Source organism: Siniperca chuatsi, linkage group LG3 (genome assembly GCF_020085105.1).
Source record: "Siniperca chuatsi isolate FFG_IHB_CAS linkage group LG3, ASM2008510v1, whole genome shotgun sequence".
Classification (NCBI taxonomy): Eukaryota; Metazoa; Chordata; class Actinopteri; order Centrarchiformes; family Sinipercidae; genus Siniperca; species Siniperca chuatsi.
Genome location: NC_058044.1, coordinates 20,414,518 through 20,440,386, shown reverse-complemented (window position 1 = coordinate 20,440,386; position 25,869 = coordinate 20,414,518). Strand labels below are relative to the sequence as shown.

Below are 25,869 nucleotides of genomic sequence, written 5' to 3'. Positions count from 1 at the left end.
TTGTGTTGTCTGTGTGGGAAGTTTGGGTCTGAAGAATCATTAAAACTGTTTTGACGTGGATCTTTGTGCCTGTAAATTAGACGTGTGAACGTGATCAGGAATGCCTGATTAATAAGCCACAGGCCTGAACACATTTTTATGTTATCTTAGAGGTTACAAAGTGAGTAGGTTTGAAGGCAGATGGAAAGAAAGAAGGAAGCCACATTTTGCATTGGTATACTATTATTGAACTGACTTGTTAAAAGCAATACTGCACAGAAATAAATACAATGCACATATTATTGTAAATAAATGTTTGCAACCCCTGGATGTCCCTGGATCACATTTTTGGAGCCACTACCTTATTCAGCCCAACTGAACTGTCAAGTGCATGTTAAGTGATCACTTTTGTTCAGGGATGTATTTACCATTGAGGACACTGAGGTCATGTCCTTTGTATTTCTTTCTAGGAATTTGGGGGTTTTACTAACATTTAGAGGAGTTCACATCCTATAATTTAAAAACTACCCCTTGGTGGATATCTTATAGGCTGATTACAAAATATAGTATTTCCTCACCAGCATTTTACAAAGACAAGATTTTGGAACAGCACTTACATTTTCATGTTGGGGACACTTTGAAAACCATTGTATTAAAAAAATGTTAAACGTAATGTTTAAGTATGCTGTTTACCTCACTGGGACTATTTCTGGTGATCATTTTGTATCAAAATTATGAAAAGCAGTAATGTTACCATTTGAGTAAAAAAATATATTTTCATGTTGAGGGAACAAATTATACCGTTAGACAATTGAAAGTGAACTTTAACTGAATAAATAAAAATTTTTAAAAATGTAAAAAGAAGACATTTTAAAACGTCACCACCTAGCATAAAAGCTCGTAACCCGGATGTAAAGCTATCAGTTCCGGATCGTATGTCACATGTAAATCCTGTGAATCTCAAACTTTGTCCAGCGGTTATCATTGAACCTTAATTGTGTGACAACAGTAACGTTAGTGAACAACTGTCAGGCGAGTGCATTTGCGGTATGTAGTTATATCATGGATGTATAAGAAGACCTCCACGAGTTAGCTAGCTACAGAATGCTTGCTATCAGTCAACGCTCAACAGACTGAGGATAAAGTTGTCACCTCTTACTGAACCTGTATTTTTATGCTAATCAGTTAACTTTCTTTTTCTTTCTTCTTTTTTTTTTTTTTGCTTTGAGAAAGGTGACTTGCTAGATCAAGGCCTATCTTATATTTTAACCCTTTTACATTTAAGGTTTATTTGGACTGTTAACGGTCCGTAAAGAGGGGTCAAATTATGATAAATGAATGATTTTTTACCCATGAGGATTCATCACTTCAGTAGACAATCTTTGGATTTACCGACATTTGGACCAGTCTGTCACTTCTCATCATGTTATCTTACTGTGTCAGAAACGCCCTATCAAGGCGTTTGTCCATATTAAAAGCCTCACAGTGCAGTACAACGCTGGCTCTGCAACACACCAGAGGACGCAGCAGTACATCATCGAGTGAGGATTTGGATCCGGTCAGGACTCTGCTGCAGCTCTGTGTGGACAGATACTATATTTCACCTGGTCAGACTAATGTGGAGCTGTTTCAGCGGGGGGTGAGCTGCAGTTATGGACCTCTGGGCATGGAGCTGAGGAGAAACCTGCTGGAGCAGTGGTGGCACTCTGTGACCAGGTCCACAGCTCAGGTGTTTGGGATAAACACTCTGAGCAGCAGCAGGGACACAGCAGCACATGGACGGGGGCAACTGAGGATTGTTGAGTCTGAAAATTTAAAACAAATACTTGAACAGCAAGAGCTGAGCAAGGAGCAGCTCATCCAGAAGGTACAGACGCTCCTTCAGAGGTCCCCATCTGTGAGAGGAAACTTTCTTCAAGGTAGAGTGCTAACATGTTCCAGAGAGACTCACAGGTTGATTATGATATTGGTATAATGTGACAAGTAATAGTTGCACTAGAATACAAAGTGTAATGATTATGCTAGCATGTAGTTTGGTCTGTATTGCAAGGAGATGGCAAGATAGACCATCCCTGGCCCAGCAAATCATCGCAGTGCTACAGTAAAATGACCTTGAGCAAGGCATGAAGTCCTTTTCAGCTCTGCACAATGCTGAAGTAATAACTGGTAGGGACTTCCTTGGCTTTGGTTGAGTATATCCCAGTCCAAGTCCACCAATCAAATATTATGTTTAGGTTTAGGATCGTGGTGGTTAAGGTTAGGACTTAACAACAGACTTGAACAGTCTGCAAAGGAGCTGGGATTTGTACCGAGCCTCAGAGGAAGTTCCACAAGAAAGCCTCAACTCAGGGCAAGAAAGTCCTCCCCATCCAGTGGCTGAAAAAATAAACATTAGAAGCTAATATTGCACCATTGAGATTTTGTAGAGGGGCAAAAGGATAGTGCATCACTCTTGGGAACATAACTGATGACACCTACCCTTAATTTGTAACAAAACAATTAAATCAAACAATGTTTGTCACCATAGCCATCTTCTATTTTCTACTAAATTAAAATTAATTGAATACAAAAACATCAATTAAGTCTGGTTTGTTCTCAGGTGCCTTGGAGCAGTTTGTCCCCTCGCTGGAGCTGGTGAACAGGAAGCTGCCCTTCGGCCTGGCTGAGACGGGCCTGTGTTTCCAGCCCTCAGATGGCTCTGGTTGGTGAGGCTTCATCTCCTGTTTGTCATCTGTCTGTCTGTGGGTGTGTAGATACATACGTTCATTCTTGAACTACAGATCCTCCAGATGAGATTTTGGAACGAGGGCACATACATTTTGCTCCTTCTTACTCAATATTGCTTGATGATGCAAGTATGTTGCTGTAATCAGACTAATCAGTTTAGCAAACATTCAATATGTACAACTCACTGACTGCTAATCCTATGAAGAGGTACATCAATATGAACGTGTAGTATCAATAGATTAGACCCTTGTCTTTTTGGTTATTGTAGCCATTTCCAAAAACAATGCCCTGTAAAAAAGATTCCAGCTACAATGCAGGGCAGAACATACAGTTCAAACTGTTAGCTGAGTGTTTAAGGGTTTAAATAATTCCAGCAGAACATGAAGTGTTTCACTTTGTTATAGATTGGACTGCAGCACACAGTCAGTCAAACAGGCCCTTGTGATCATATCAGTTTTGATATGATTATCATGATTTGATATGATTGTTTGTTTAACCACTAGAGGGCAAACTGGTCCATGTTTTCTGAGAAAAAAAGAGCATGGCTGTATTTCATACAGAATAGTACTATTTAAATACAGCTAAAACAAGTATGTGTAGTTCTGCTGTAATTATAATGTAATGGTTCTTTTTCTGCCAGCCCAGCTGAGGTCACCCAGACGTCTCTGGTGTGGTTCTGCTCTCCTCGCACCTCCTCCCAGTGGCTGGATCACTGGACGCTACAGAGACTGAAGTGGTGGAGGAAAGTGAGTATATGAGGCAGTGTCTCCCTCAAAACATGTTTTTGTAGCTGGTGTAACACTTCAACAAGGAGTTTCCTTGTACACCTATTTAGCTACTTTTTTGAGTGAACTGGCTCAGATGAAGAGGCATATTTTACTAATATTACTTAAATATACACTCCCTGATCTTCCTGCAAGGCCCCAAAACACTAAATTTCCCCCTAGTAAGCTGCTGATGTTTTGAAATTTTAAGACTTGAGTTTCAAAAATCAATATTTGATATAGGAGGCGATTTGGGGATGCTGTTGTATGCAGTGACAAAATCAAGAAGTGTATCTTTTAAACTCTACATCAAGATGACCTCAGTTACGTGAAATCCATGTCTTTCCAGTTCGCCCTGTTTCCATCCAACTTCAGCAGTAGTGACGTCCCAGAGGAGGAACTCGAGGAGGCGGCATCTCGTGGTGTGAGGATCATCTACAGCTTCCCATGGGGACAGGAGACCCTGGAGACGCTGTGGAGCAGAGGAGACACCAAGCTGCTGCAGACACACAAAGGAGTCCATTCCAAACTACAAGTCAGTCTGCTTCTTTTATTTAGTGTCTTAATGTGGACACTGGCTGTTTTGTATGTGTGCCTTCTATGTCTGCATCTAGTTTCTTCTTTGTCAAGCTGCCATTGCTGAAAAGTCACATAGAGGGTATAGCAGATTTTCAGTTGTAATAATAATCTAGGAATCACGTTTGACGGCATCATGGTGGCACTTCCAGAGAAACTGCACTTGTAAAATAACATGGTTAAATAACACCTTGTCAGAAGATAGAGGTGATGTTAGTTACTGTAGGTTCATTTGGTGAACTATATGTACTATATAAGTAAAAAGCACTGTTTGTTTAGGCTGCAGTAAAACCGTTTTTAAATCTTTGTGTACTGTTTTGTTTTTACCAAATTGTGAACCATGCCAAGACAAATTTTCTTATCACCTCGTGGTCGACAATAAGATACAAGATAGATTTATTGATAATTTTCCAACACAGGGTTGTATAATGAGATTTTGTTTTGTAGTTCCCTTTTATGCTACTCAAAAAAATTATATACAGTAGATCAGTGAATAAATAGTAAGTCATAGAAATGAAAACTATTTCACATGGTGGAGTGCTGAGGATGAATTTAGTAGTCTCACAGCTTGAGGGAAGAAGCTGCTTTGTAGTCTGGTGGTACGACAGCGAATACTTCTGTATAGTATATATGTTTTTAAGATTCAGATTCTTGTCTTTTAACCCTGTTGGTCCAAGCTAGGGGTCAGCAAAACTGGTTCTGTCCCCCAAATAATGTGGGCCCCCACATCATTTTTTTTTCACAGGAGACATTTTGACATGTCACAATAGGCACAAGTGTAAATAATAAAATTTATGATGATGATTCCAATTCCATTTAGCTGATTTAGTTTCAGGGTCCTGGGACACTTGCATTCAAAAGAGCTATTGTTAATGTTTATTAGTAACACCTGCTGTGAAAAAGGCCTATCAGACTACATCTGAACTCTTAGGTATGTTTCAAAAATCTACTTAAGACATAAGAATACAAAACCCATTTAAATTACATTGAAAATGGCATGACTTTACCATCTGATAATAAATATCCCGAAGTGAAGAGCAATACAATCCTGTGCCTTGTTCTGTGCCATGCTTAATAGACCTTTTTCACAGCAGACATTTTATCATGCCATTACAGGAAACGCATGGGTGTAATTAATAACATTCATAATGGCTGCATCCCATTTAGTTAGTTTTAGTTGTGCATGATGAGATATATGATAACAGAAGCAGCTATTCACTACTGTTGTTGCCTTTCTTCAGTGTAATCACATGCAGTGTTAATTGTCTGTCTTTCTAAACACGCTTCAGTGTCGAGATGGTCATAAGTCAGTTCCTCACGTTGTCTCTGTGACCGGAAACGTGGACCGTGGCGTGATGGCCTTTCTGTCCAACTCACTCCAGCAGCTCAAGAAAGAAAACGGCAAGCAGAAGCTGCAGCAGAGAAAGGTGATGACCCACAGCTGACCCACTCGTAAAGAAAAAAACTGTCAGCAGGAGGGTTATGAGATGATTTTTATTTTCTGGTTCCCTGTTGATTTCAGGTTCTGAAGTTGCATCCAGTGTTGGCTCCAGTCAAAGTGGCTTTAGACATTGGCAGCGGAGCCACTATGGAGCTGAGGCAGGTAAGAAAAACATGTATTAACATCAGACATCAATGATTGATTGATTTTTTTGTTTTTATTGTTTTTTTTTGTCTTGATTTAAATCTGTGTGACTACACATCTAAAAAGTGAGTCAAGTGCTGGGTGAAAAGGATCTTTCAAGTGATTTCAAGTGACTGACAGAATCAGCACTAAAGTGTAGGCATTAGTCAAAGTAGATTAATGAGTATTTAATTATTTTGTAGGTATGTCAAGGGCTAGTGCAGGAGTTTACGGAGGCTAAGATCTCTGCTTGGCCTGGATATCTTGAAACTCTGTCAACATCAATGACCGCAAGGTAAAGTACAATTCATGTTGTAATGGAAGCAGAAGCAGTTATCTTAGCAGTGTTTCTCTTGCTGTGGACTGATGTGTGTCCCTGTGTCGATGCATTTTAGGTACGATGAGATGGGAGTGCTTTTCACTGTGGTGATCAGTGAGAACACGCTGGAGAGCGGCCTCCTTCAAGTCCGCAACAGAGACACCACCATCAAAGAGACGATGCACATCTCTGAGATCAAGAACTTTCTCTCCAGATACATTTCTGCTGCTGACAACATCTGAATGGAGTTTTTGTTTGGGAAACTAAAACGGACAGTCTGAATATTGTGCTGCCTCAGTTTGCTTCCCTTCTAGATACAAAACTAATGTAAATCTACAAGTCAGGGACGTCCTAGTGAGGAATATTCCTGCTGAACAGAGCATTTATTGGATATTAATGTTTTCCTGAATGACTTTTGGCTCAATGTGACCCAATTACAAATTGTGGATGTTTTATGTATTTTATTACCTTAGGGAACTGGTTGGCCAGTTTGTGCGATTCCAATACCTCGGGGTCCCCGGGCTCCAACTGGATGACTTTGCCCTAACCCTTCGGGGACATTCCCGGCATCCTAAAAACAAAAGCAATATGAACATTTAAAAGTCTGCACTGATAAGTTCTAAATAAATTCTGTATAAACAACAATACTAAATGTCACAGTGAATCAACACTAATTAAAAACAACAATATGAACACTTTAAGTGAATCAACCAAAATAATGAAACCAATACAGCTTCTTTTTTTTTCTCAAAGGTGAGCTTCCTCCAGGAGATTTTTAAAATAAAATGTAGCTGCTCTTTGATCTTTATCATAGAATGAAAGGTTTTATATGGCCTCAGGACCACCCTGCAGCCCTGCACCTGGCGAAGTCTTTACTGTGGAGACCCCTCCTCCTCATTCTCCTCCTTTTTAGGCCTCCCCTTCTTCACCTGCCTCAGTCTCTTCCTCCCTCACTTTGACCTCTTCCTCCTCCTCCGAGGGGGACGAGTAAGAGTCCCCTGACTCCTGGTAGGGGACAGACTGGCCCTCTGCACTGCTGCTATTGGTGCAGCCCCCACCTTCCTCCTCCTCCACCTGCTCCTGCCCCGATGGGCACATTAAGGTTCTTGGATGGCCCCGTGCCCTTTATGAACAAAATATATTTGTTCCTCTCCCCTTGTGGCAGACTATTTTTGCCCGAAGAGGCAGCACCAGTAGGCACACTGGTAGCCATAAAAAAGGAACTTGTTGGTGGGAGGGTATGGTCTTCCTCCAGTTGGTCTGATAACAAGAGGGGGGGGGAGCTCAGCGCTAAACATTAATTATTGTTAAAGTGGATGGGCAGCTTACCTAGCAACTGCATTAGGGGGGTGGGGTCTGCTTCATAAAGTTTATGAACTGGTGTGCTTATGTAAATAAAACTTTGCAGTTGTCACCTGCATCCCGCTCACCACCACGCTCCAGGACAATCTGTTAGAAGAGAGTGGAATATGGTGGCAGCGTTATGAGCCTCATTCTGTTGCCCCAGCCACGCCCAGTGCTCCACGGCGAAAAGATCTTGAGGGGGGACAGCTTGCCCCCACTAGTGACTTTCTGCTTCTTCCCGCTTTTTGGAAGCATCGTTCGTGGCCATGGTGTTTGCTGTAGAGAGGATGGGCCTGTCTCCTCCACTGCAGCTGAGGATGGGCCTGTCATAAGGTACGTGAACTGGACAAACTTTGTCCAAATCAAATACCTTATTGCAGAGCCTAGGGTATTTCAAGTGGACAAAGGTTATATCTTCACAATGGTTGGGGCTAAGAGGCTGAATTTCACAGAGCAGGTTCCTGGAGCCCCAGAGACCACGTATCCCACATATTTCAGCTTCCAAATCATTAGCTATTTGGAGATAAAAATCTTTTGACCAAAAAAATTCAACTAAAACATATTTCCATCAACTCCAGCTTCAGCTGTTATTTTCTGCTAAAGCTGCACAGTTTAGCAGAAAATAACAGGTGTCCAATGGCAATACCCTGTCTTCAGAAATCAAACTCCCAAGTTTCCTGACATCCAGTTCCCAAGGCTCTGGAGACACCAAATTCTTATGAGTTATTCACCTTGAACTGCTCTTTCAAAATGTACAGAGTTTTGGCTCCAGTGACCTTCCTTTGGATAAAAGGAGGGGGGCAAGGGTTCCCCAACGGACGGGTTAGGAAAGTGGTGTACCAAAGCTGTGCCTGGGGCCTCAGCGTGGACAGGCCAATGGTACGAGTTCGCCTCCTACAGGAATTGTCCATCTGGCGCAACAGAGAGTCCAGTGGCAAGAAGGCTGACCTGCCATCGGACATCCTTAAGCAGACACATTGTCGCTGTCAGGACTTTTGTCCAATGGCAGGCAATCACCATTCAGAATTTGTCCATAAAGTGGTACTTTCCCTCAATATTTTAAAGCAAAGAGGTGGAAAACTCGTACTCATGTGTTTAATGCATGTGATCAGGTCTGTGTCACTGTCTGCATTCAACAACGTGATATTTACATTTGAGGAGGATTGGGATAAATGTTTGGTGTGATTATTTCTGTCTCACTTTCTATTAAAATATACAGAATGTCTCTTTAATATTTGGATGTCTTTGTCTTAATGGTCCTTGTGCTCCATGTTTGTTGTCAGAGATTAGTTGAATACTGAAGACCAATCAAAAATTATTCTTGACCCTGGAAAAAAACTTATATCTCATCTCAAAGTCCCTTGTAAATTATTTAGCATGATCTTCATCATATTACACATATATCTCTAAACTGCATCCAACAGGGACTTTGAATTGGAAGGAAATCAGGTAAAATATGCATTTGTAGTTGCAACAGAACCAGACAGATAGTTCCACATAGTAATATTTGAGACTATATGATGCTGCATAGGGGCTTATTATGGCATTGTTATGTACTGCTGTCTCCTTTGATTTGCTCCTGTGCTGTTCTTCATTATGACTTTGTTTTATGTCAATAGAGATGATCACATGTTGCTTATGAGGGCCCTCACTGTTCTGTAATATATTGTTTTATTTAGTAGTAGTGATTGCAAGAAGAGCCGTAAAAGTACATGCCTCAATTAAAAATAATGTATTTCTTTTATTATTGGTGTATTGGGAACTCGATCAGAGATCTTCCTGAGAGAGCAACCTGCACGGTTGAGTGGATACGAAGACTTTTAGTTAAATCTCGCGAGGTTTGGATGTAGCTTTGCCCCTCCCTGTGCCGTCATTGGTTCCTGGCTCTACTTTCTGACTGAGCATGTGTGTACGCCGCTTAGCTGTTAGCATTTAGAGATGGCCGCAGACAAGCAAAACGAAGCTAAAGTTTCCCTCATGGATGAAAATAAAGAAAATTCACCGGATGGAGGACTTGGACTGGAAAGTATCCTTCACAGCATCAGATGTTTAGCGGCGGTTTTGTCTTTGCCCCAGCCAGTCTGTGTCAGTCTCAGAAGCTAATGTTAGCTTGCTAGCTAGCTCGGTTAGAGGATAACGTTAGCTAGCGTTATTAGGCTACGTGTCATACTGAAGCAGGCTGTCGGTGGCAGGCGTGAAAAGCAGATTTATTTGGCTTGTCATGTCTAAGGACGTTGATCAACTAAGTTTGTTAGTGAATGTGTGCTGCCGTAGACGTGTTGATTTGTTCACTTTTAATTGTTGTAACCTCTGAGTTTCAGTAGCTGCTACGTTGCCATGTCTGACTGCAACATATCACAGCACTACAGTCAAAGACTTGTCTGGTCTGTATATCCAGTGCTAACATGATTTGACATATTGATACTTTAATATGAATGACAAATATTCCCTTGGAGTACCGTGTGTGTGATGATGTAGATGAGGTTGCCCCTTAACACTGAGTCGCAGTTTTGCAAATAATCAAGGAGTCCCAGCAGCAGCATGGCCTCAGGCACGGAGACTACCAGAGATACAGGTGAGCTGGGCCCAGTCATACGTCCTATAAAACTGCACTAACTGGTCCATAGCTGCAGACATGTCTGTGGTGAACTCTCCAGTATTGTATAGCTGTTCACAGGTGTAGAGGTGCACAGTTGTTCATTCATGGGGAATATCTGTTAAGTTTTTTGTGTAAATTGACAATCAACTTCTATCAGTGACATTTTTTCCAAAATCCTGTATATTACAGTATTTTTTTGGACACCAAACTCATGTCTTATAAATTGAGAAGAAGCTTTATACGTGGAAACCTGTACTGCCATATGGTTCTCATGAGACTGCTAGTGTACAAATAGCTCTTTGAACCTTTTTATAGGGTTCATACTTTATAAGGCACACTTTAACAATCTAATGCAATTAAATACAACAGCTTTGGCATACACTTTAATAATGTTTTGTCCACCCCATTTACATACAAGAGGGGGGCAGATTATTAGAAACACCTCAATATAATGCAGTCGAGTACAACACCAACACTAACTACAGCCTCAATAATAAACGCATAATTGATTTAACACCTCTGAAAGTGTCAGCAAAATGTGCACATTACAAGCATTTGAGGTAGAATATATGGCATAACTTGTATACAATTGAGATTTAGTACGGGTGTATCTTAAAAAGAAAAAAAAGTGGACACTAAGTGTATTTTACACACATCATTGTCACTACTTGTACTTGTCATAAAGTGCTCAAATAACAAACCTAGAAGGAGAATAACAGATGTTCCTTAGAGAATTTAGGATAATAGTTTTTCAAAGAAAAGTCAGAGAGAAACAAAGATGAAAATGTACATGTAAGCCTCTTTGATTTACTGTAACGTAACCATCTTTGTGTAACTGTGTCCAGGGGCTACTGCTCCCGCAGACTGCGCCGCCTGCGCAAGACTCTTGGCTTTAGGATGGGCAACCGACACAAGTTTGTTGGGAAGAAAATAACTGTTGAAATGCTTTCTGACAGCAGGTGAGGAATGGATTGTCGGAGCTGGACATTAATGTGCAGGCTGATGTTATGGAAGTGAATGTTTGACATACAAACCCTGTGTTTGATGCAGAATAATAAACACACGTCACAGAGGATTTTGACCCGTTCCTGTCAAATTGTAGTGACGTGTTGTTATCTACATAAGACATGAGTCTGCAACTGGTTTGATACACATCACTGCTAAACCACAGAATCAAATCCTTGTAATGAATATATTTGCTAAAGATAATTGCTGACTCTGTTGTCTCCTGTTGCCTTTGGATAGGAATTCAGTTATTGAATGTGTCAACTGAAAATGGTTAAAACGTGCAGCTGATGCAACGGCCTCACCCTCTCCAGGTATCTGTTGCTGGTTTTGATGGAGGCAGAGCGTGCGTGGAGTTACGCCATGCAGCTGAAGCAGGAGGCCAATACAGAGCCACGTAAGCGCTTCCACCTGCTGGCACGACTACGCAAGGCTGCCAAGCACAGTGAGAAGCTGGAGAAGCTCTGTGAGAGCCCCCGTGTCGACGCCAAGACCAAACTTGAGGCGCAGGTACACGGAACAGTCACTTTCAATCTGCTTTTAGAGACGCCATGCAGGTGTATAGAATAAGGTGTACATGTACAATGAGATTGCAGCCTCAAAGGTCCAAAAGTGGCCTCAACCTCTTGTCCTTCGACTCTATTTCAGTTTTTGATGGTCGCTTGTAGATACAAAATCTGATTCTTCTTCTAACAACAGCCACCAATGTATTTTATTTCAGGCCTACACTGCATACCTGACTGGTATGGTGGAGTTTGAACTGCAGGAGTGGAAGCTTGCCATGGAGGCCTTCAACAAGTGCAAGTGAGTTTTTAAACATCACTACAGTTTCTTAATACACTGGCAGAATAAGTGGATGCGTGTTTGTCATGTATGAATTTTTGTAACCGTTGGGAATAATTTCTTATAATTTGTCTTGTCAGGACCATCTATGAGAAGCTGGCCAGTGCGTTCACTGAAGAGCTAGCAGTTCTGTATCGCCAGCGTGTGGATGAGATATCACCCAACATCCGCTACTGTGCTTACAACATTGGTGAGTAACACACACTGACACATAAGAGTGAGGAAAAACTGATCCACCTCAACATAACTGACAGCCATCTTAGACTCGTGTAGGACACACAAGCTGCACATGTCCCAAAGCTCATATACCTCCCCCCCGCACACACACTGTGTAACTGGATTTTATTTATTTTTTGTCTGATTGCAGGTGATCAGAACGCCATCAATGACTTGATGCAGATGAGACTGACTGGTGGAGGAGGAGGCATGATGGCTGAGAAACTAGAGGTGAACATACAGGAGTTAGACATTAGTCGTTTTCATCATCAGTCATCTTTCATATATTGGTGATGCCTAATATCATGTTGGGGTGTGACACGCACATGCTCCTCATATTTGGTCTCAGTAAAAAAGTAAGCAGGGCAAATTTGTGTGCAAATATATTAACAGGATTTTAAGCAAGATTGAATATTCATTGATGAAATCCAAAGACATCTTGGCTCTTATGGCTTAGAACATTTTTTTTTAAAAATGTTTTATTTATATATATATATATATATATTTATTTTATTTTTTATTTTTTTTATTTATTTTTCTCCTCAGGCCCTGATAACTCAGGCAAGAACCAAGCAGGCAGCCACCATGAGTGAGGTGGAGTGGCGAGGGCGGACGGTGCCCGTCAAGATCGACAAGGCCCGCATCTTCCTCTTGGGTCTGTCAGACAATGAGGCCGCTATCGCTCAGGTCAGCATTTTGTCAGTTCCTGCTTTGTAGGGAGTTCAAACAAACTGCACCACCCTCGGTGTGAAGCCCTTGTTGTTAACAGCTCTTAATAGCGTTACGTGCTTAGAAATGTGTCCCTTTCTGCCCATGTCCACATGCTGCCCAAAATGTATGACTGGTGCGGACCACATGCGCCAGCAAACATTTGTGAACATGTCCGCCAATAAGACACTCAGTGTAGTATAAACAGAACCATGTACGCTTTCACTCTCTGTGCCTAAACATCCATGTAAGCGCAACTCTTCAGTTCGATTCCTGCTGGAGACTGTTATTGCATGTCAATCCCCCTTGCCTCTCTCCTCATGTTTCTTGTCTGTCTCTGCTGTCAAAAAATTTTTTTAAACTACACCGTTTACGAAGTTGTTTTTTTCCTCCTCAGAATGCTTTATTTTTACCTACTTAGTCAGTGTACTCTAAGTCATCAGCTCATGCCACATCAGAAGGCAAACCAGTGCAACCATCACAAATTATATTATCAACCCCAGCACTGCAACTTCACAGCAATAGTGTTCTGATAGCAGTATTTTATTTGTTGTGCTGAATCAGAAAATGCACACTGAAGAGTTTATCCCTGTGCTCAAATGTCCCATTTGAACTGGATGTTTATAAATACAAACCTTTTTAAAGCTCTGCTTTGATTTTAAAGTGATTTAAGACCCTTCTTCTTCAGTTCATCATAGCTTCATGTGCTACTCCATGTCCTTAACTACTCTTCGAGTGTGCATACCCTTCTGGCGTTAAAGTGTCAATTACACTCTGCAAGAGTGACGTTGCTTCAGATGAAAAATCCCAAAATGGCCATATGACCTAAGTTTGCTTACAACAGTCCATGCAGTTCCTTAAACTTTCAGTAGGTGGCACTCGCCTCTTTACATTCTCACACGTTCCCTCACAGCCACCACAGTTCGTCTTATGCCCGAAGGCTCAGCACACCCTGCAGACACACCTGTCACACCCACAGCCACTCAGGTCTCTGGCATGCTTCCTCTATCATCGCACAACTGCATTCTGTGCATTTCCGCCCACACATGAATATAGGACTACACCCAGCAGGTCTCTGTGGACTGATTAGTGTTATCATCTCTAAACAGGTTGCTGTTTCAAATGGGCCCTTTTGGGACTCAACTGCAGCATTGAAGTCCATTCTTAAGCCAATAGTGGTTGTGACTGAATGTGTAGGAAGCCATTTTGAAGCTGACAGTAATTACCGCAGTTGTTGTGTCTTGATATTGTAAGGCATGCATAATAAAATAACATCCTCATCAACAATCTTTGAGTGATAGAATGAATGTTATGGAAATTGCAAGCTTAGGTGCCACTTCCTCGATTACTCAATAGAGTGTCTGAGTATGTCACACCAACACCTTAAGCTTTCCTGTGTGTTACACCTGTTCCCCAGCTCTTGGCCTCAGGGGACAGGAAATGCTGCATTGGGCCATACGTCAGTCCTAGTAGAAAAGCTTTGCTGATTCCTCCCTCCTCTAATCAGTTTATCTGTCCAGCCCTCCCTCTGAACAACAGAAAGATGCTTGACAGGTTGAGCTGGTCTTGCTAGGAGTTGCCAGGGTGTTGGCATGAGTGTGTGACACTAAATAACATCAGCCTTCTGGGTGTATGAGAACAGCCTTATGACTATTGACCTTATGGTCTATTTTCAATTATCACTACAAAGAATTTTCTCATAACATTCCTCCACTGTGTTTCTTCCTAAGGGTTTTTTGCCCCTTTTTGAAGGTGAAGATGTGACAATAAATGTCATCCACAAAGGTGTTAAAAGACTTTTATGTGAGTTTAAAACAAAAATGATACTGTATCAAAAAAATTTCATTAATTGCTTACAATGCATTTTCCCATTTACAGTAATCTAACATGGCCTCTTTTATTTAACTATGGACATATGTCCTGTAGATCTCTGAAAATATTGTAGTAACACAGGTCTATTGTATGAGTGTGTCGATGAAAGAAAGGTGAGGTGAAGAACAATCCTGTCATTCACAAAGATTTGAACCCTGAAGTGTCTGACTGCTGATGAGTTGTGTGCAGGAATGTATTGGCAGCCTGCTGGGCCACATACCTGCATCTCTCCCCCCAGTTTGCCACAGTCACGTCCTTGCTTAAACTGTTGCTCTTTGTATCAAACTACGACTTCTAAACGGATGAAATATTTGTGTTTGCATGATTGACTTTTATTAGTGTAATTGTAGCTTTAATCAGGTGGAAAGTGGTTGTGAGAGGTCAGATATTGAGGCCACTGAGCATAGGGGACAATATTTGACCCTATAATTTTCTACAGGCTACAGTTCAGGTGCAGGTTTGCTGTCTAGAAGATTTAAAATGTTTCTTGTCAAGTTTACGAAGCGCACTTTAAACTCAAGTCTTCCCCTCCCAAACTCCTCTCGATGTGAAATCCTATGACATAGTTTCATGATTTCTTTTTCTTCCTAAAAGCTTTCTTCACTTTCCATCATTTTATTCTGTAATACAATTGCACCTAGGCTACATATAGTGCACTAATTGTAACATAAATTTTATTAAATGTGGATTAGTATCAGTGATGATACCGACCAACAGTTTTCTGTTCTGCTTAGTTTGTTTGCTGTAGTGATCTAATGCTGATACATAAACCGACTATTACTGCTCAAAGTACGCCATCACTTGCTGCATGTGCTCCATAATAAATGCATATATGTTCCACTATAGATCTTTATTAGTGTTTCTGTTGTGCAGGCATCTAACGAGGAGACCAAAGAGCATCTGTATGAGACCCTGCTGGCCGAGTGCAGAGACACGATTCAGGCTGTGAGAGAGGAACTCAAGAGTGAGGCGGTAAGATGTCAGGTTAAAAAGTAAACCTATTTCTGTGAAGGAGAGGGATGAATGTTTTTATGCCTCTGCACTAGCTTTGGCTGGAGGCATTATATACGTTGTATCTTTATATACAATCTATGGAGACAGTGACAAAGTGATGACCTTTTTTTACCCAAAAGGTCAAAGGTCAACTTCACTGTGACATAATGTCCTGGAAAAACGCTTTTTTGGGCCATTATTCAACACCATAACTCAGGAACAGAAGGGGGGGGGATTGTGACCATATTTCACAGTTGGTCAGACACTGAATAGGTGGCACTTTTGATTTAAAGGTCAATGTGACCTCAAAATAGGTTTTTAACCATAATTTAAGATTGAATTGGGCAATTCCAAATTTCACATACATATGTATGATTCCAGTGAATATATATGTATCATCAATATAGTGATAACTTCCATTTAGCCAAAACATCCCCCCCCCCTTTTCTATTCAATTCCTTCCAAGTATTGACTACATATATTTTGAGTCTGGACTGATTGTAAACTGCAATTTGACTGGTTGGCGGAGGCATGCAACTGCAGGGCGGTAATTCTAGTTATTTATGACCTAGATGTTTGGCAATGGGTCAAAGTCATCAGTTTGATTTACATTTTACTAACAGTTAATACATGTGACACTAAAACAGGAATGTGGGAGGAAAACATTTTCTTTTAAATATTGCTTGTCTTTGTAGAAGCAACGAGATAGGAGCTCTGATGGCGACACTGGCAAGGTGTCCAATATGCAGTTCCTGCACAGGTAAAATAAACACTTGTGCTTGAAACAGACTTCAGTCAAGACATTTACTTATGCTTGTAAATACCAGGATCAGACTTTTTGTCTTTTGAGTTATACACAGTGTCAGATTAGGCTATTATTATCTATGGCGGCAACTAACGATTATTTTCACTATGCTTTATCTGCCAGTTATTTTCTTGTTTCTTGTTTTGTCTGCAAAATATCAGAAAATAATGAAAAATGCCCATTGTAATTTACCAGAGCCTGAGGTGCCTTTTCAGATTCCTTGTTTTGTCCGACCAACAGTCCCTAAGATGTTCAGATATTCACTTTACTATCATATATTACACAGCAGTAAATCCTCACATTTGAGAATTTTTGTTTGAAACATTAATTATATAAATTATAAATCAATTGTCAAAAACAGTTGATCAATTTCCTGTTGATCAAGTAATCTGTCTAGTTGGGACTTTATTGGGCTGAACGTGTACTCTGATCTCGACCCAAGACAACTTTCAGAGAATGCATGAAGCATGGCGTTATTTTTGACAGATCTTTGCAGTGTAAAAAAAGAAAAGAAAAAAAAACATGGATGTGTTAGGATTTGATGACTTATATCTAGCTTGTTACACCACAAACAGTAGGACCTATATGAGTCGATGGCATTTTCATATATAGAGAATACAAGAAATGTAGCCTGTGATACAGTGACATATAGCCAGGCCTAGGTATAAATAAGTCTTTCCACCCTCAGATATTTCTTACATTTATCTCCTAATAAGTGAATAATTTAAAATGTGCTGTTGCTCTCCCAGTTACCTGACCTACATCAAGCTTTGTACGCTGGTGAAGAGGAATGAGAGCATGGCCCACACTCTGCAGGCTAAACTGAAGGAACCCGAATCCGATGAGAACAAGAGAGGACCCCGTCCACAGGACCTCATCCGCCTCTACGACATCATCCTGCAGGTAAATGTCTGAACAGCAAATATATTGTGATCTTCTTAATCATAAGGTTCTGAATGTATGGAGAAGCTGTTTCGAAATAAAGTTAGAAATGTTTCTAAACTTGTCAAAACAAAGGTCACTGCCTACTTTTCCATAAATAATTGTCCATAATAGCAGCATGTTATTTCAGTTAGTGTAATTTAGTTAAAACTGGTTCTTAGTTATTACTCACTGTAAATGTGTGATGAGTTGTTTGATCTGTGTTGTCAGCAGTGAAGGGATGTGTACTCTGCCTTGTTTGACAGTCTCTGTCACTTCCTTCTCGCAATGTAACTCTCCTTCTGTTTCTCCTCATGCTTTCTGCCCCATCACCTCCCTAACCTTCCACTGTTCGTCCGTCCCTCCAGAGTCTGGCCGAGCTCTCCACTCTGCAGGGTCTGGAGGATGACCACACCTTCCAGAAGGAGGTGTCCCTCAAGACGCTGGTCTACAAGGCCTACAGGTCAGACATCTTTGGTTTAAATGCTTTACTTGCACCTCCTAATCAATAAATACTACTAAAAATAGTGCTCCAAGTGTCTTCTGGAGAAATTTTCCACTTTTTAATTGTTTGTGAGGCAGTTAATGTTCAATGCTTCCATATATTAGCATGACAATCCATGTGCCCACAATGTATTACTCTCTCTCTTGCTGTCCTCTTGTAGTCATGTCTTTTTGTTTAGATGTTTGGCCACACAACAGATTTTCTTAACATAAGCTCCTTTAAATAGACTTTACTCTCATCTGAAATACTGACTGGCATCTCTCTCTCTCTCCTTTTGGGGGGTTTTCATGGCTTATTTCTGATAATAAAACTCTCTGTAGATTGTTTCAGACATACATTTTCTATACATAAATACATACACTCATGTATTATTAAGGTGGTCTGTACCCCTCACAGGTGTTTCTTCATAGCCCAGTCTTATGTGCTGGTGAAGAAGTGGAGTGAGGCACTGGTGCTGTATGAGAGGGTGCTAAAATACGCCAAGGAGGTCCAGTCTAAGGCCAAGAGTCTCAACAACAGTCTCAAGGTTGGTCACAATTTTTGTTTTTGTTTTTTTGTTTTTTATCAAACAATTAGAAATAGTTAACTTTTTTTCTGTCTCTCTCATGATGCAAAGCACACACCTAGACAGGCACATGCATTAGGGCTGGAATCTCTCAGTACCACAAGATTTAATGTACAATCCATCATGAAAATCTCTTCTTACACACTTGTTGACATAATCACTGCAAACAAAAAGAAAACACACTCCACAGCGAGTTCTCAGGTTTTGAAACTGACCTCTGAAGGTCTTTGTGACAATTTACCAACATCTGTACTCGACCAGAAACATCACTGTCGTATCTCTGGTTTCTGCAGGATCTCCCTGATGTTCAGGAGCTCATTGCTGAGGTCAACGCTGAAAAATACTCCCTTCAAGCTGCTGCCATTTTAGGTGAGAGCACTTTTTGAACTGACCGTTTTCTAGCCAAAATTTTTGGTTTAGGTACCTTGAAAGTGCTTGAATTTTACTAAAAAGCTGTATGAACCCTGTGCTTGTGTTTCAGATACTGATGAGACTGCTGAAGTTCCTTCTCAGCAGCAGGTGAAAGACAACACGGTAAGAGGACAAAATCAAAAGACACACCAATATGACATACATTGGTGTGCAAAAGCGTTTGCGATAACTTGCAATGAGTCTTTTAGCAGGACAATGATCCTAAACACACCAGCAAGTCCACCTCTGAATGGCTGAAGAACAAAAAAATGAAGACTTTGGAGTGGCCTAGTCAAAGTCCTGACCTGAATCCTATTGAGATGCTGTGGCATAAACTTAAAAAGGCAGTTCATGCTCGAAAACCCTCCAATGTGGCTGAATTACAACAATTCTGTTGTTGCTGCTAAGGGTGGCCCAACCAGTTATTTGGTTTAGGGGGCAATCACTTTTTCACACAGGGCCATGTAGGTTTGGATTTAGTTTTCCCTTAATAACAACAACCTTCATTTTAAAAACTGCATTTTGTGTTTACTTGTTATCTTTGACTAATATTTAAATTAGTTTCATGATCTGAAACATTTAAGTGTGACAAACATGCAAAAAAATAAGAAATCAGGAAGGGGGCAAACACTTTTGCACACCACTGTACATATGAATTACTGTACATAGGAATTATAATAATGAAAATTATTGTTGTAAGGAGACAACTTTTATTTAAGAATGTGACTTGATCACACAAACACACATTCTGCAAACAACGCACGTACTTACTCAGTATTATTGTTGCAAACGCTGCAGGTCATTGTATTGGCGTTGCTGTCATAAAAAAGCCAATCTCTCCTCATCCCCTTATCTGCGAGCCGCCACTTCTCTGTAAAATCTCTTTTTTAACCGTACTTCCTCCATGCTCTTCATTTTAACTTTTTAGGCTGATCTACTCCAGCAATGTGCTGCCACGTACTTGCAGATTGTTCTTGTGGTTAGCACGAAATTCTCCTCTGTGATACCCGGTACTGGTATCGAACTGGGTAGCTAGCTAGATAAAGTAATCGTAACTGTAGCGACGGTGGACAGCCAGGGCCAATCAAAGAATTGCGATACAATTAGTGACGGTCATGTGTTGCATGCCACCACCAGTGTGCAGAGTAGAAACAAAATGCAAACTGATGTGTTGTAGGCTTATTTCAGCAACCCACCAATGGTGACAAGCTAACAACATCATGTCAAACACTTGATTGTCAATTCAGTGAATTGAGTTTAACCTGTGCGTTCATTCTTTAGCAGTTTGGATAGTTAAGGTTTTATGTGGTCTACTCTCACTCCTTCGGCATCTGCCCCTCAGGCCGGCTCATATTATGTAAGACCCGCCCTCTTGAGATTGACAACCAATCAAAATAATAAATGACAATCTGTGATCATGACAAACCATTCAGTCATATGGTTTGTAAATCTCAGAGTTTTGATAGGCTGGATAGCTGAGTTATTAATATAACCTTGCTAACTCTGTTATCACTTTTATTTATTTCTCCTTCATGCAGCCCCTCTGCAACCGCCTGGAGACTTTCCGCCTCGACCCCGCCCTCGTAGGAAAGCAGCCCAATCTGGTCCAGTTCCCTCCTGACTTCCAGCCAATCCCCTGCAAGCCCCTGTTCTTTGACCTTGCTCTCAACCATGTGGCCTTCCCACCCCTGGATGACAAGGTGGAGCAGAAGGGCAAGGGTGGTCTCACTGGCTACATCAAGGGCATCTTCGGCTTTGGCAGCTAAATCAGTCACAGGCTCTACAGGGGAGCCAAAAGGCCCAGAGTTTACCACAAACAACCAGACTTGGGTCAGTTGTTAATTAGAATAATTTCAGGTACATTTATGTTTGATTATTAGTGCCTAAGTGCAAGATGGGTAGAGTTTGCAGTTCTGAGCAAGGCAGAGTCTAATCTTCCCAGAAAGATTATAGAAAAGTCATTGAATCAATTTCAAGTAACAATATGACCAAAGTCGACCTGCCACCTTTTAGTAATAACATCAGGCTGTGTGGGTTAGAGCTATGGAGGTGTCTCTTTCAAGTTTTACAGGTTCCCATGCCATGGTCTCAGTAAGTACAGCCAAGTAGTCAATCTCACAATCCAGTCAGAGTAAACTAAGCCACTTAGGCATCATCAGTAGTAAGTCATTTTTATTTCAGTGTTATGTAAGCGCCTTCATCTAATTGTCTCACTTTTTTTCTTTATGTGAGAGATGTTTTCATTGTTTCTTAAACATAAAATTTACAAAGTGCAGTTTTGTTATTGCACCTACTATGACTTACAAAAACAAAGTGGTGCTCATCAGATAACATGAATATCCTGTGACCTGTAGTTTGACAGACTGAAGCTGTTTTATCAATCATCATAGTTTCAAAAGACTTCAGCTGCGTCCCACTTCTTCCCGTCACCTTCTCTCTGATCTCGCCTCCTTTTGACTGCATTAAGACACCAATTTGTGATTCAAAACTTCACTTTATACACTGGCAAGTCAGCCCACCACTGCACTCATAATGCCTTGCGGACAGCTCAAGAAAAAAAGACGAACATTACAGGCTGGTAATGCAGCATTAAACTGGATATGTGTCGCTGTTTAAAAAGCACAAGAAGAAAGTTATCTCAACACTTTTTTTTGTTGTCCGTCTTTTGTAAGTGGCTTCTGATGTGTACAAGTCATGTGAACAGAGATGTTACCAAATGAAGGAAGACTGAATTTAGTATTGAGATAAAATTTGAAAGTTTTAGGTGCATCGAAGTGTGAAATGTCGTTTTCCTTTCTTTTTTTTTTAACAGAAAAAAGCAGGATGGTTCATTGTTTTTTAATTTGTTGATTGTAGTTGACAACTGCCACAGGTCATTGCATATGTTGTCCTGTATGACATTTGGCACTAAACTTACCATTATGTTAGAGAAGGGTCCAACTGCGTCAGCTTGTCTAGATGGAAGCACAAGCCTCATTTTTAACAGCCTTCAATGTCTTAATGGTCTGCTGGTTGATGACCATGTTGTACCAGCACTGAGGTGGGAAACAATTGCAAGTGCAGCTCCTCAGACTAATTAATTCCTGCAGTGTTTTTATTTTGACTGTTTCATTTACATTTCAGTTTAAAAAAAAAAAACACCAATCACTGTTGTCGGACAACAGTAGCCACTAAGGACGTTTTTAGCAGCCTTTCATTCATCACACCACCACGCCTGTTTGTCCGTCATGAATAGGACTAAAATGTTTTCATCACCAGTGACATGTCTATGGATAAACTGTAATGCTAGAAAAATCTTTTGTCATCAGTTGTTTGCCAGTCATAATGTCCGCACCAAAGCCACACATTTCCCCAGATCCTTAAGGGACCTGGTTTGCCTGTGATACCTGGTTAAACACTAGTTAGAGGACTGTTTCACTGTCACTCACCCACTCGTATATTTAACTGTTTTGCTTAATAATTTTATCAATGTCTTTGGTTTTAATGTTTTTTTTCTCCCCTTCAGTATTTTATGTTAAAGAATTAAGATGGACGTGCTGGAATACTTCCAGCACTTTACCTCGAGTAGCCTGGAAAACAGTTAGTCCTGATGAATAATTAAGCTGAAGGAGAAATGAAATGAGACTGTATGATTTGATCTAGTTTCCAGGCCTATAATTAAAATATATTTGCACCAAACACTGTTTTCTTGACGTTCTTCATTCTATGGAACATCCTGTGACATTAATTTCAGCTTTAATCCTGTTGATTAAAAGATGCCCGAAAGGACTATGATGGAGGGGGATGGGGGAGTTTTTATTGTGGCGTTATGTGATTTTATTTCTTTTTTTAATTAGAATTACTATTAAAATCAAACCCCATGTTTTACAAAGTAAAAGGTGAAATTCTGAAGGAAATACAGAGGTGTGTGTGACTGTCTTGGGTGCGGGTGTGTCTGTAGGAGTGTGTAGAATTCCTTAGCAGGGTGTGAATGTGTAGGTTTACTTTGTGTATATGCATTTTCACAACTATGAATAATAGTTGTTTGTTACTCAAACACATCCAGCCATGCAAATACCCCCCTTACATTTTAACATCAAAGTCAAGTATATTTAAATTAATTAACTGCCCCTTCTTCCTCACCCATCTCTGCCTGATGTCTTATCTGCTGCCTGTTATCACTGTCCTCTACTCACATTACTTTGAGGTGGTGATGAATGTTTATCTGCGGGAAGAAACCAGAGATAAGATACAATATTACTAAGTCTGCTCAGTGTTTTTACATTTCTGTAAATCCGCTTATTCGCACCATGTCCCTTTTATTTTGCTGTTGTGAGATGAAGAGTTGAAAGACGTGGGAATAAATCTTTTAACTGATCGGCGAAAAATTGCACATTTTTGTTGACATGCAGATTTCTTTGTTGCGCAGGTTGCACAGTACAGGTGAGAAGGGAAGTAATCCAAGGTACAGTACAAGACACCAGATGTACTTTGTAAACCAGACAACCATGTTGTGTTTGTCTGCTGTGTGTAGTTTAGTGAAAGAGACGGACACTCTCTTCCACCTTTTGTTGTTTCCTAACTGTCAGGAATTTGGCAGCATGCAGATAATCCCCCTGCCATGTTGATGTTGTCCTGCAAACTATGAAAATGAACTGGCAGATGCTACTTATCCCTTTTCAGTCACAGGTGGATTTGACCATCAGTGACATCTCTGACCTTTAACACCCTGAAAGACCAGAGTGCAGCCTTCTATCTTGATTTACAGCTGTTTCTATGTAAAGGTTGTGATTTGTCATGTTCTTCTGTGTAATGTTTTTTAGTAAAATGTTCATGGGATGGATTGTCATGAATTTGGTTCAGACATTCATGCCCCTGCAGGATGAATTGTAATACACTAACTTTGATCCCCTGACTCTAGTGTCATCATCAGGTCAAAATTTCCGTTTGTCCAATACTTTTGTTTATGACCAAATGCTTGAAAAACGAATGACATCCCCATCAGCTTCAGCTGTACTTTGTGTTTAGTGCTAATTAGCACATCTGCTGATGGAAGATCGTGTGTTTCGATCAAAAACTCCAGAGCAGCTACTACTTCTGCAACCATTTTAGTGTCGTTTTTGATGTTATTAAAACAGGATCCATTTACAGCAGCTTCTCCCAGGTCTTGCCCAAAATATTTTATCATGAAAAGGAAAATGACTATTCAATGCATCATTACAGCATTTGCTTGTCAAAAAGGTTCCCAGTGGGGTTGATACATTTAGAGATTTAAGGTTAAAATGTTATAACAGGCTGTTTGTGTTGTATTTAGGAGCTGAGAATGGAATCACATGTATCTCTGAGCAACAGAAAGAGTATCTGTTTCTAAACAGGTGGACACACCCAGAAAGAGAGACTGTATGACTGGACTGATCAAAAATGTGTGCTCTCTGTGCTGTTCCCCACTCTGCTGCAAAGAAAGCTGCCCAGCTGCATTCCTTGCCATGATTCCCTATTGTTGATGTGCTGCAGAGACGCCCTGATCCTGAATGACTTGCATGTCTGTAGATGCTACACATGGGACTTTGCAATGTATGGCGCTGTTTTTATGCCTCTAATATTAAAGGTATTATGTAAAAAAAAATCCTTTCTGGTCCACAGGTGATCAGAGACCTTTCCATTGTTGACTGTAGACGCTATGTGTCTGTGTTTGTAGCATAGAGTTTATTTGAGCCCTGACTGAGGAATAACGCAGTGTAGTGTCAGGGTGAAGATGGGTGTGAATAGCGCAAGTCAAAATAAAAGGCACTTCCTAGTTTTAAATCTTAAATTTGTAAATAATACTAATACTAAAATATTTTAAAAGGGTCAGTTCACTCCAAAATCAAAAATACATATTTTTCCTCTTACCTGTAGTGCTATTTATCCATCTCGATTGTTTTGGTGTGAGTTGCTGATTTTTGGAAAAATCGGCCGTTGAGATGTCTGCCTTTTTTTATAAAATGGCACTGCAGGTAAGAGGAAAAATATGTATTTTTAATTTTGTGGTGAACTGTCCCTTTAACAATTTAATAAGACCTAAACCCAATTAGATGTCAAATTTAAAAGGTTGAAAAGAAGAGAAGACATCAGGGAAGGAAACAGGAAAATCAAGACAAAGAAAATAGATAAGACATGTTTGTGCTCAGTGTATAGTGTAAACTAGAGAAGAGGGTACTCTCCAAGTTCCCATTCCTCTCACTTTATGTATTCAAGTTAAATTGCTTTATTTGCCTGCAAACGGCCATTTAGGAGGTTTTAAATCCAGTCATTGTTTCGGTTCATCTTTGTGGTCCGGTTCCTTAAAACTACTTATTGTTCCGAACTGAAAGAAAACTGATAAGCCTTAGTGTCAAATATGGCGCATTGTATGGGACTGGAAGAAAATAACATACACTTGATGGAAGGAGATAAGGTGAAAGAACTGTGTGGTTATGTTTAAAAATAAATACGTTGCAAGGGTTGTTTTCACCCCCCTTTTCACATGTAAAAGGTGATAAAAGTGGGGAGAAAATTAGGGAAATGGGAGGGAAATGATTTGCCGCAATCTTGACAGGAGGAAGGCATGTATGTTAAACATGTATGGCATGTATGTGAAACATACAATTGATAATAAAAAAAAATTTATCAGCTGTTTACCAGCAGTCTGTTTGTGCATGAAATATCATATGAAATCATCCATTAATTTCAGGTATACAGTAAGCTATACTGCTGACCTCCTCAGTGGAAGTAAAAACGGGTTTTCAAATCAGCCCCTAGACAGTGAAATTATATTATATTGTACCTATACAATAAATTATTTTGGGGGGCATTTTATGTCTTTATTATGACAGTAGAGAGATGACACAACTCCCTGCAGGATGTTCAGTGTCCCTGCAACCCCATGAATTATGCAACCATGGTAATTAAAGGACCCCTTGCTCCCTGTGAGAGATTTGAGAGTGTGACAGTGCCCCAATGAAAAGGAAGGGCAGGGCCAAAGGTGGGAGGAAAGGAGAGTGCAGGGAACAGGTCGGTCCGGTCTTCCTCTGCAAGGTGAATGTCTGGGCGGTGACACACCTGTTAACCTGTCTGGGAGGAGCTGCCAGCTGAC

General features: G+C 40.5%; 2 protein-coding genes across 3 annotated transcripts; both read left to right on the top strand.

The window, feature by feature from the left end:
* The first annotated feature begins 885 nt into the window (after positions 1-885).
* Positions 886-6,634, top strand: polg2 (polymerase (DNA directed), gamma 2, accessory subunit). 2 transcript variants are annotated; one of them, XM_044186425.1, is made up of 8 exons: positions 886-1,898; positions 2,579-2,680; positions 3,352-3,452; positions 3,820-4,005; positions 5,336-5,473; positions 5,569-5,649; positions 5,874-5,965; positions 6,066-6,634. In XM_044186425.1, exons 1-8 carry the CDS (start codon positions 1,403-1,405, stop codon positions 6,229-6,231), a joined length of 1,362 nt encoding a protein of 453 aa, XP_044042360.1. In that variant the 5' UTR covers positions 886-1,402; the 3' UTR covers positions 6,232-6,634. The 2 variants fall into 2 exon arrangements, with proteins under 2 accessions (XP_044042360.1, XP_044042351.1); XM_044186416.1 differs by having other exon boundaries at positions 887-1,898; positions 2,579-2,684; positions 3,347-3,452.
* Positions 6,635-9,200: 2,566 nt separating this feature from the next.
* On the top strand, positions 9,201-22,454 carry srp68 (signal recognition particle 68). Its single transcript, XM_044186403.1, has 16 exons — positions 9,201-9,359; positions 9,842-9,908; positions 10,778-10,891; positions 11,252-11,447; positions 11,659-11,741; positions 11,861-11,970; positions 12,148-12,227; positions 12,543-12,683; positions 15,450-15,548; positions 16,265-16,329; positions 17,124-17,277; positions 17,664-17,758; positions 18,197-18,326; positions 18,659-18,734; positions 18,847-18,899; positions 20,315-22,454. The coding sequence occupies exons 1-16, from the start codon at positions 9,272-9,274 to the stop codon at positions 20,540-20,542; spliced, it is 1,779 nt and encodes a 592-aa protein (XP_044042338.1). The 5' UTR covers positions 9,201-9,271; the 3' UTR covers positions 20,543-22,454.
* The last annotated feature ends 3,415 nt before the right edge of the window (positions 22,455-25,869 follow it).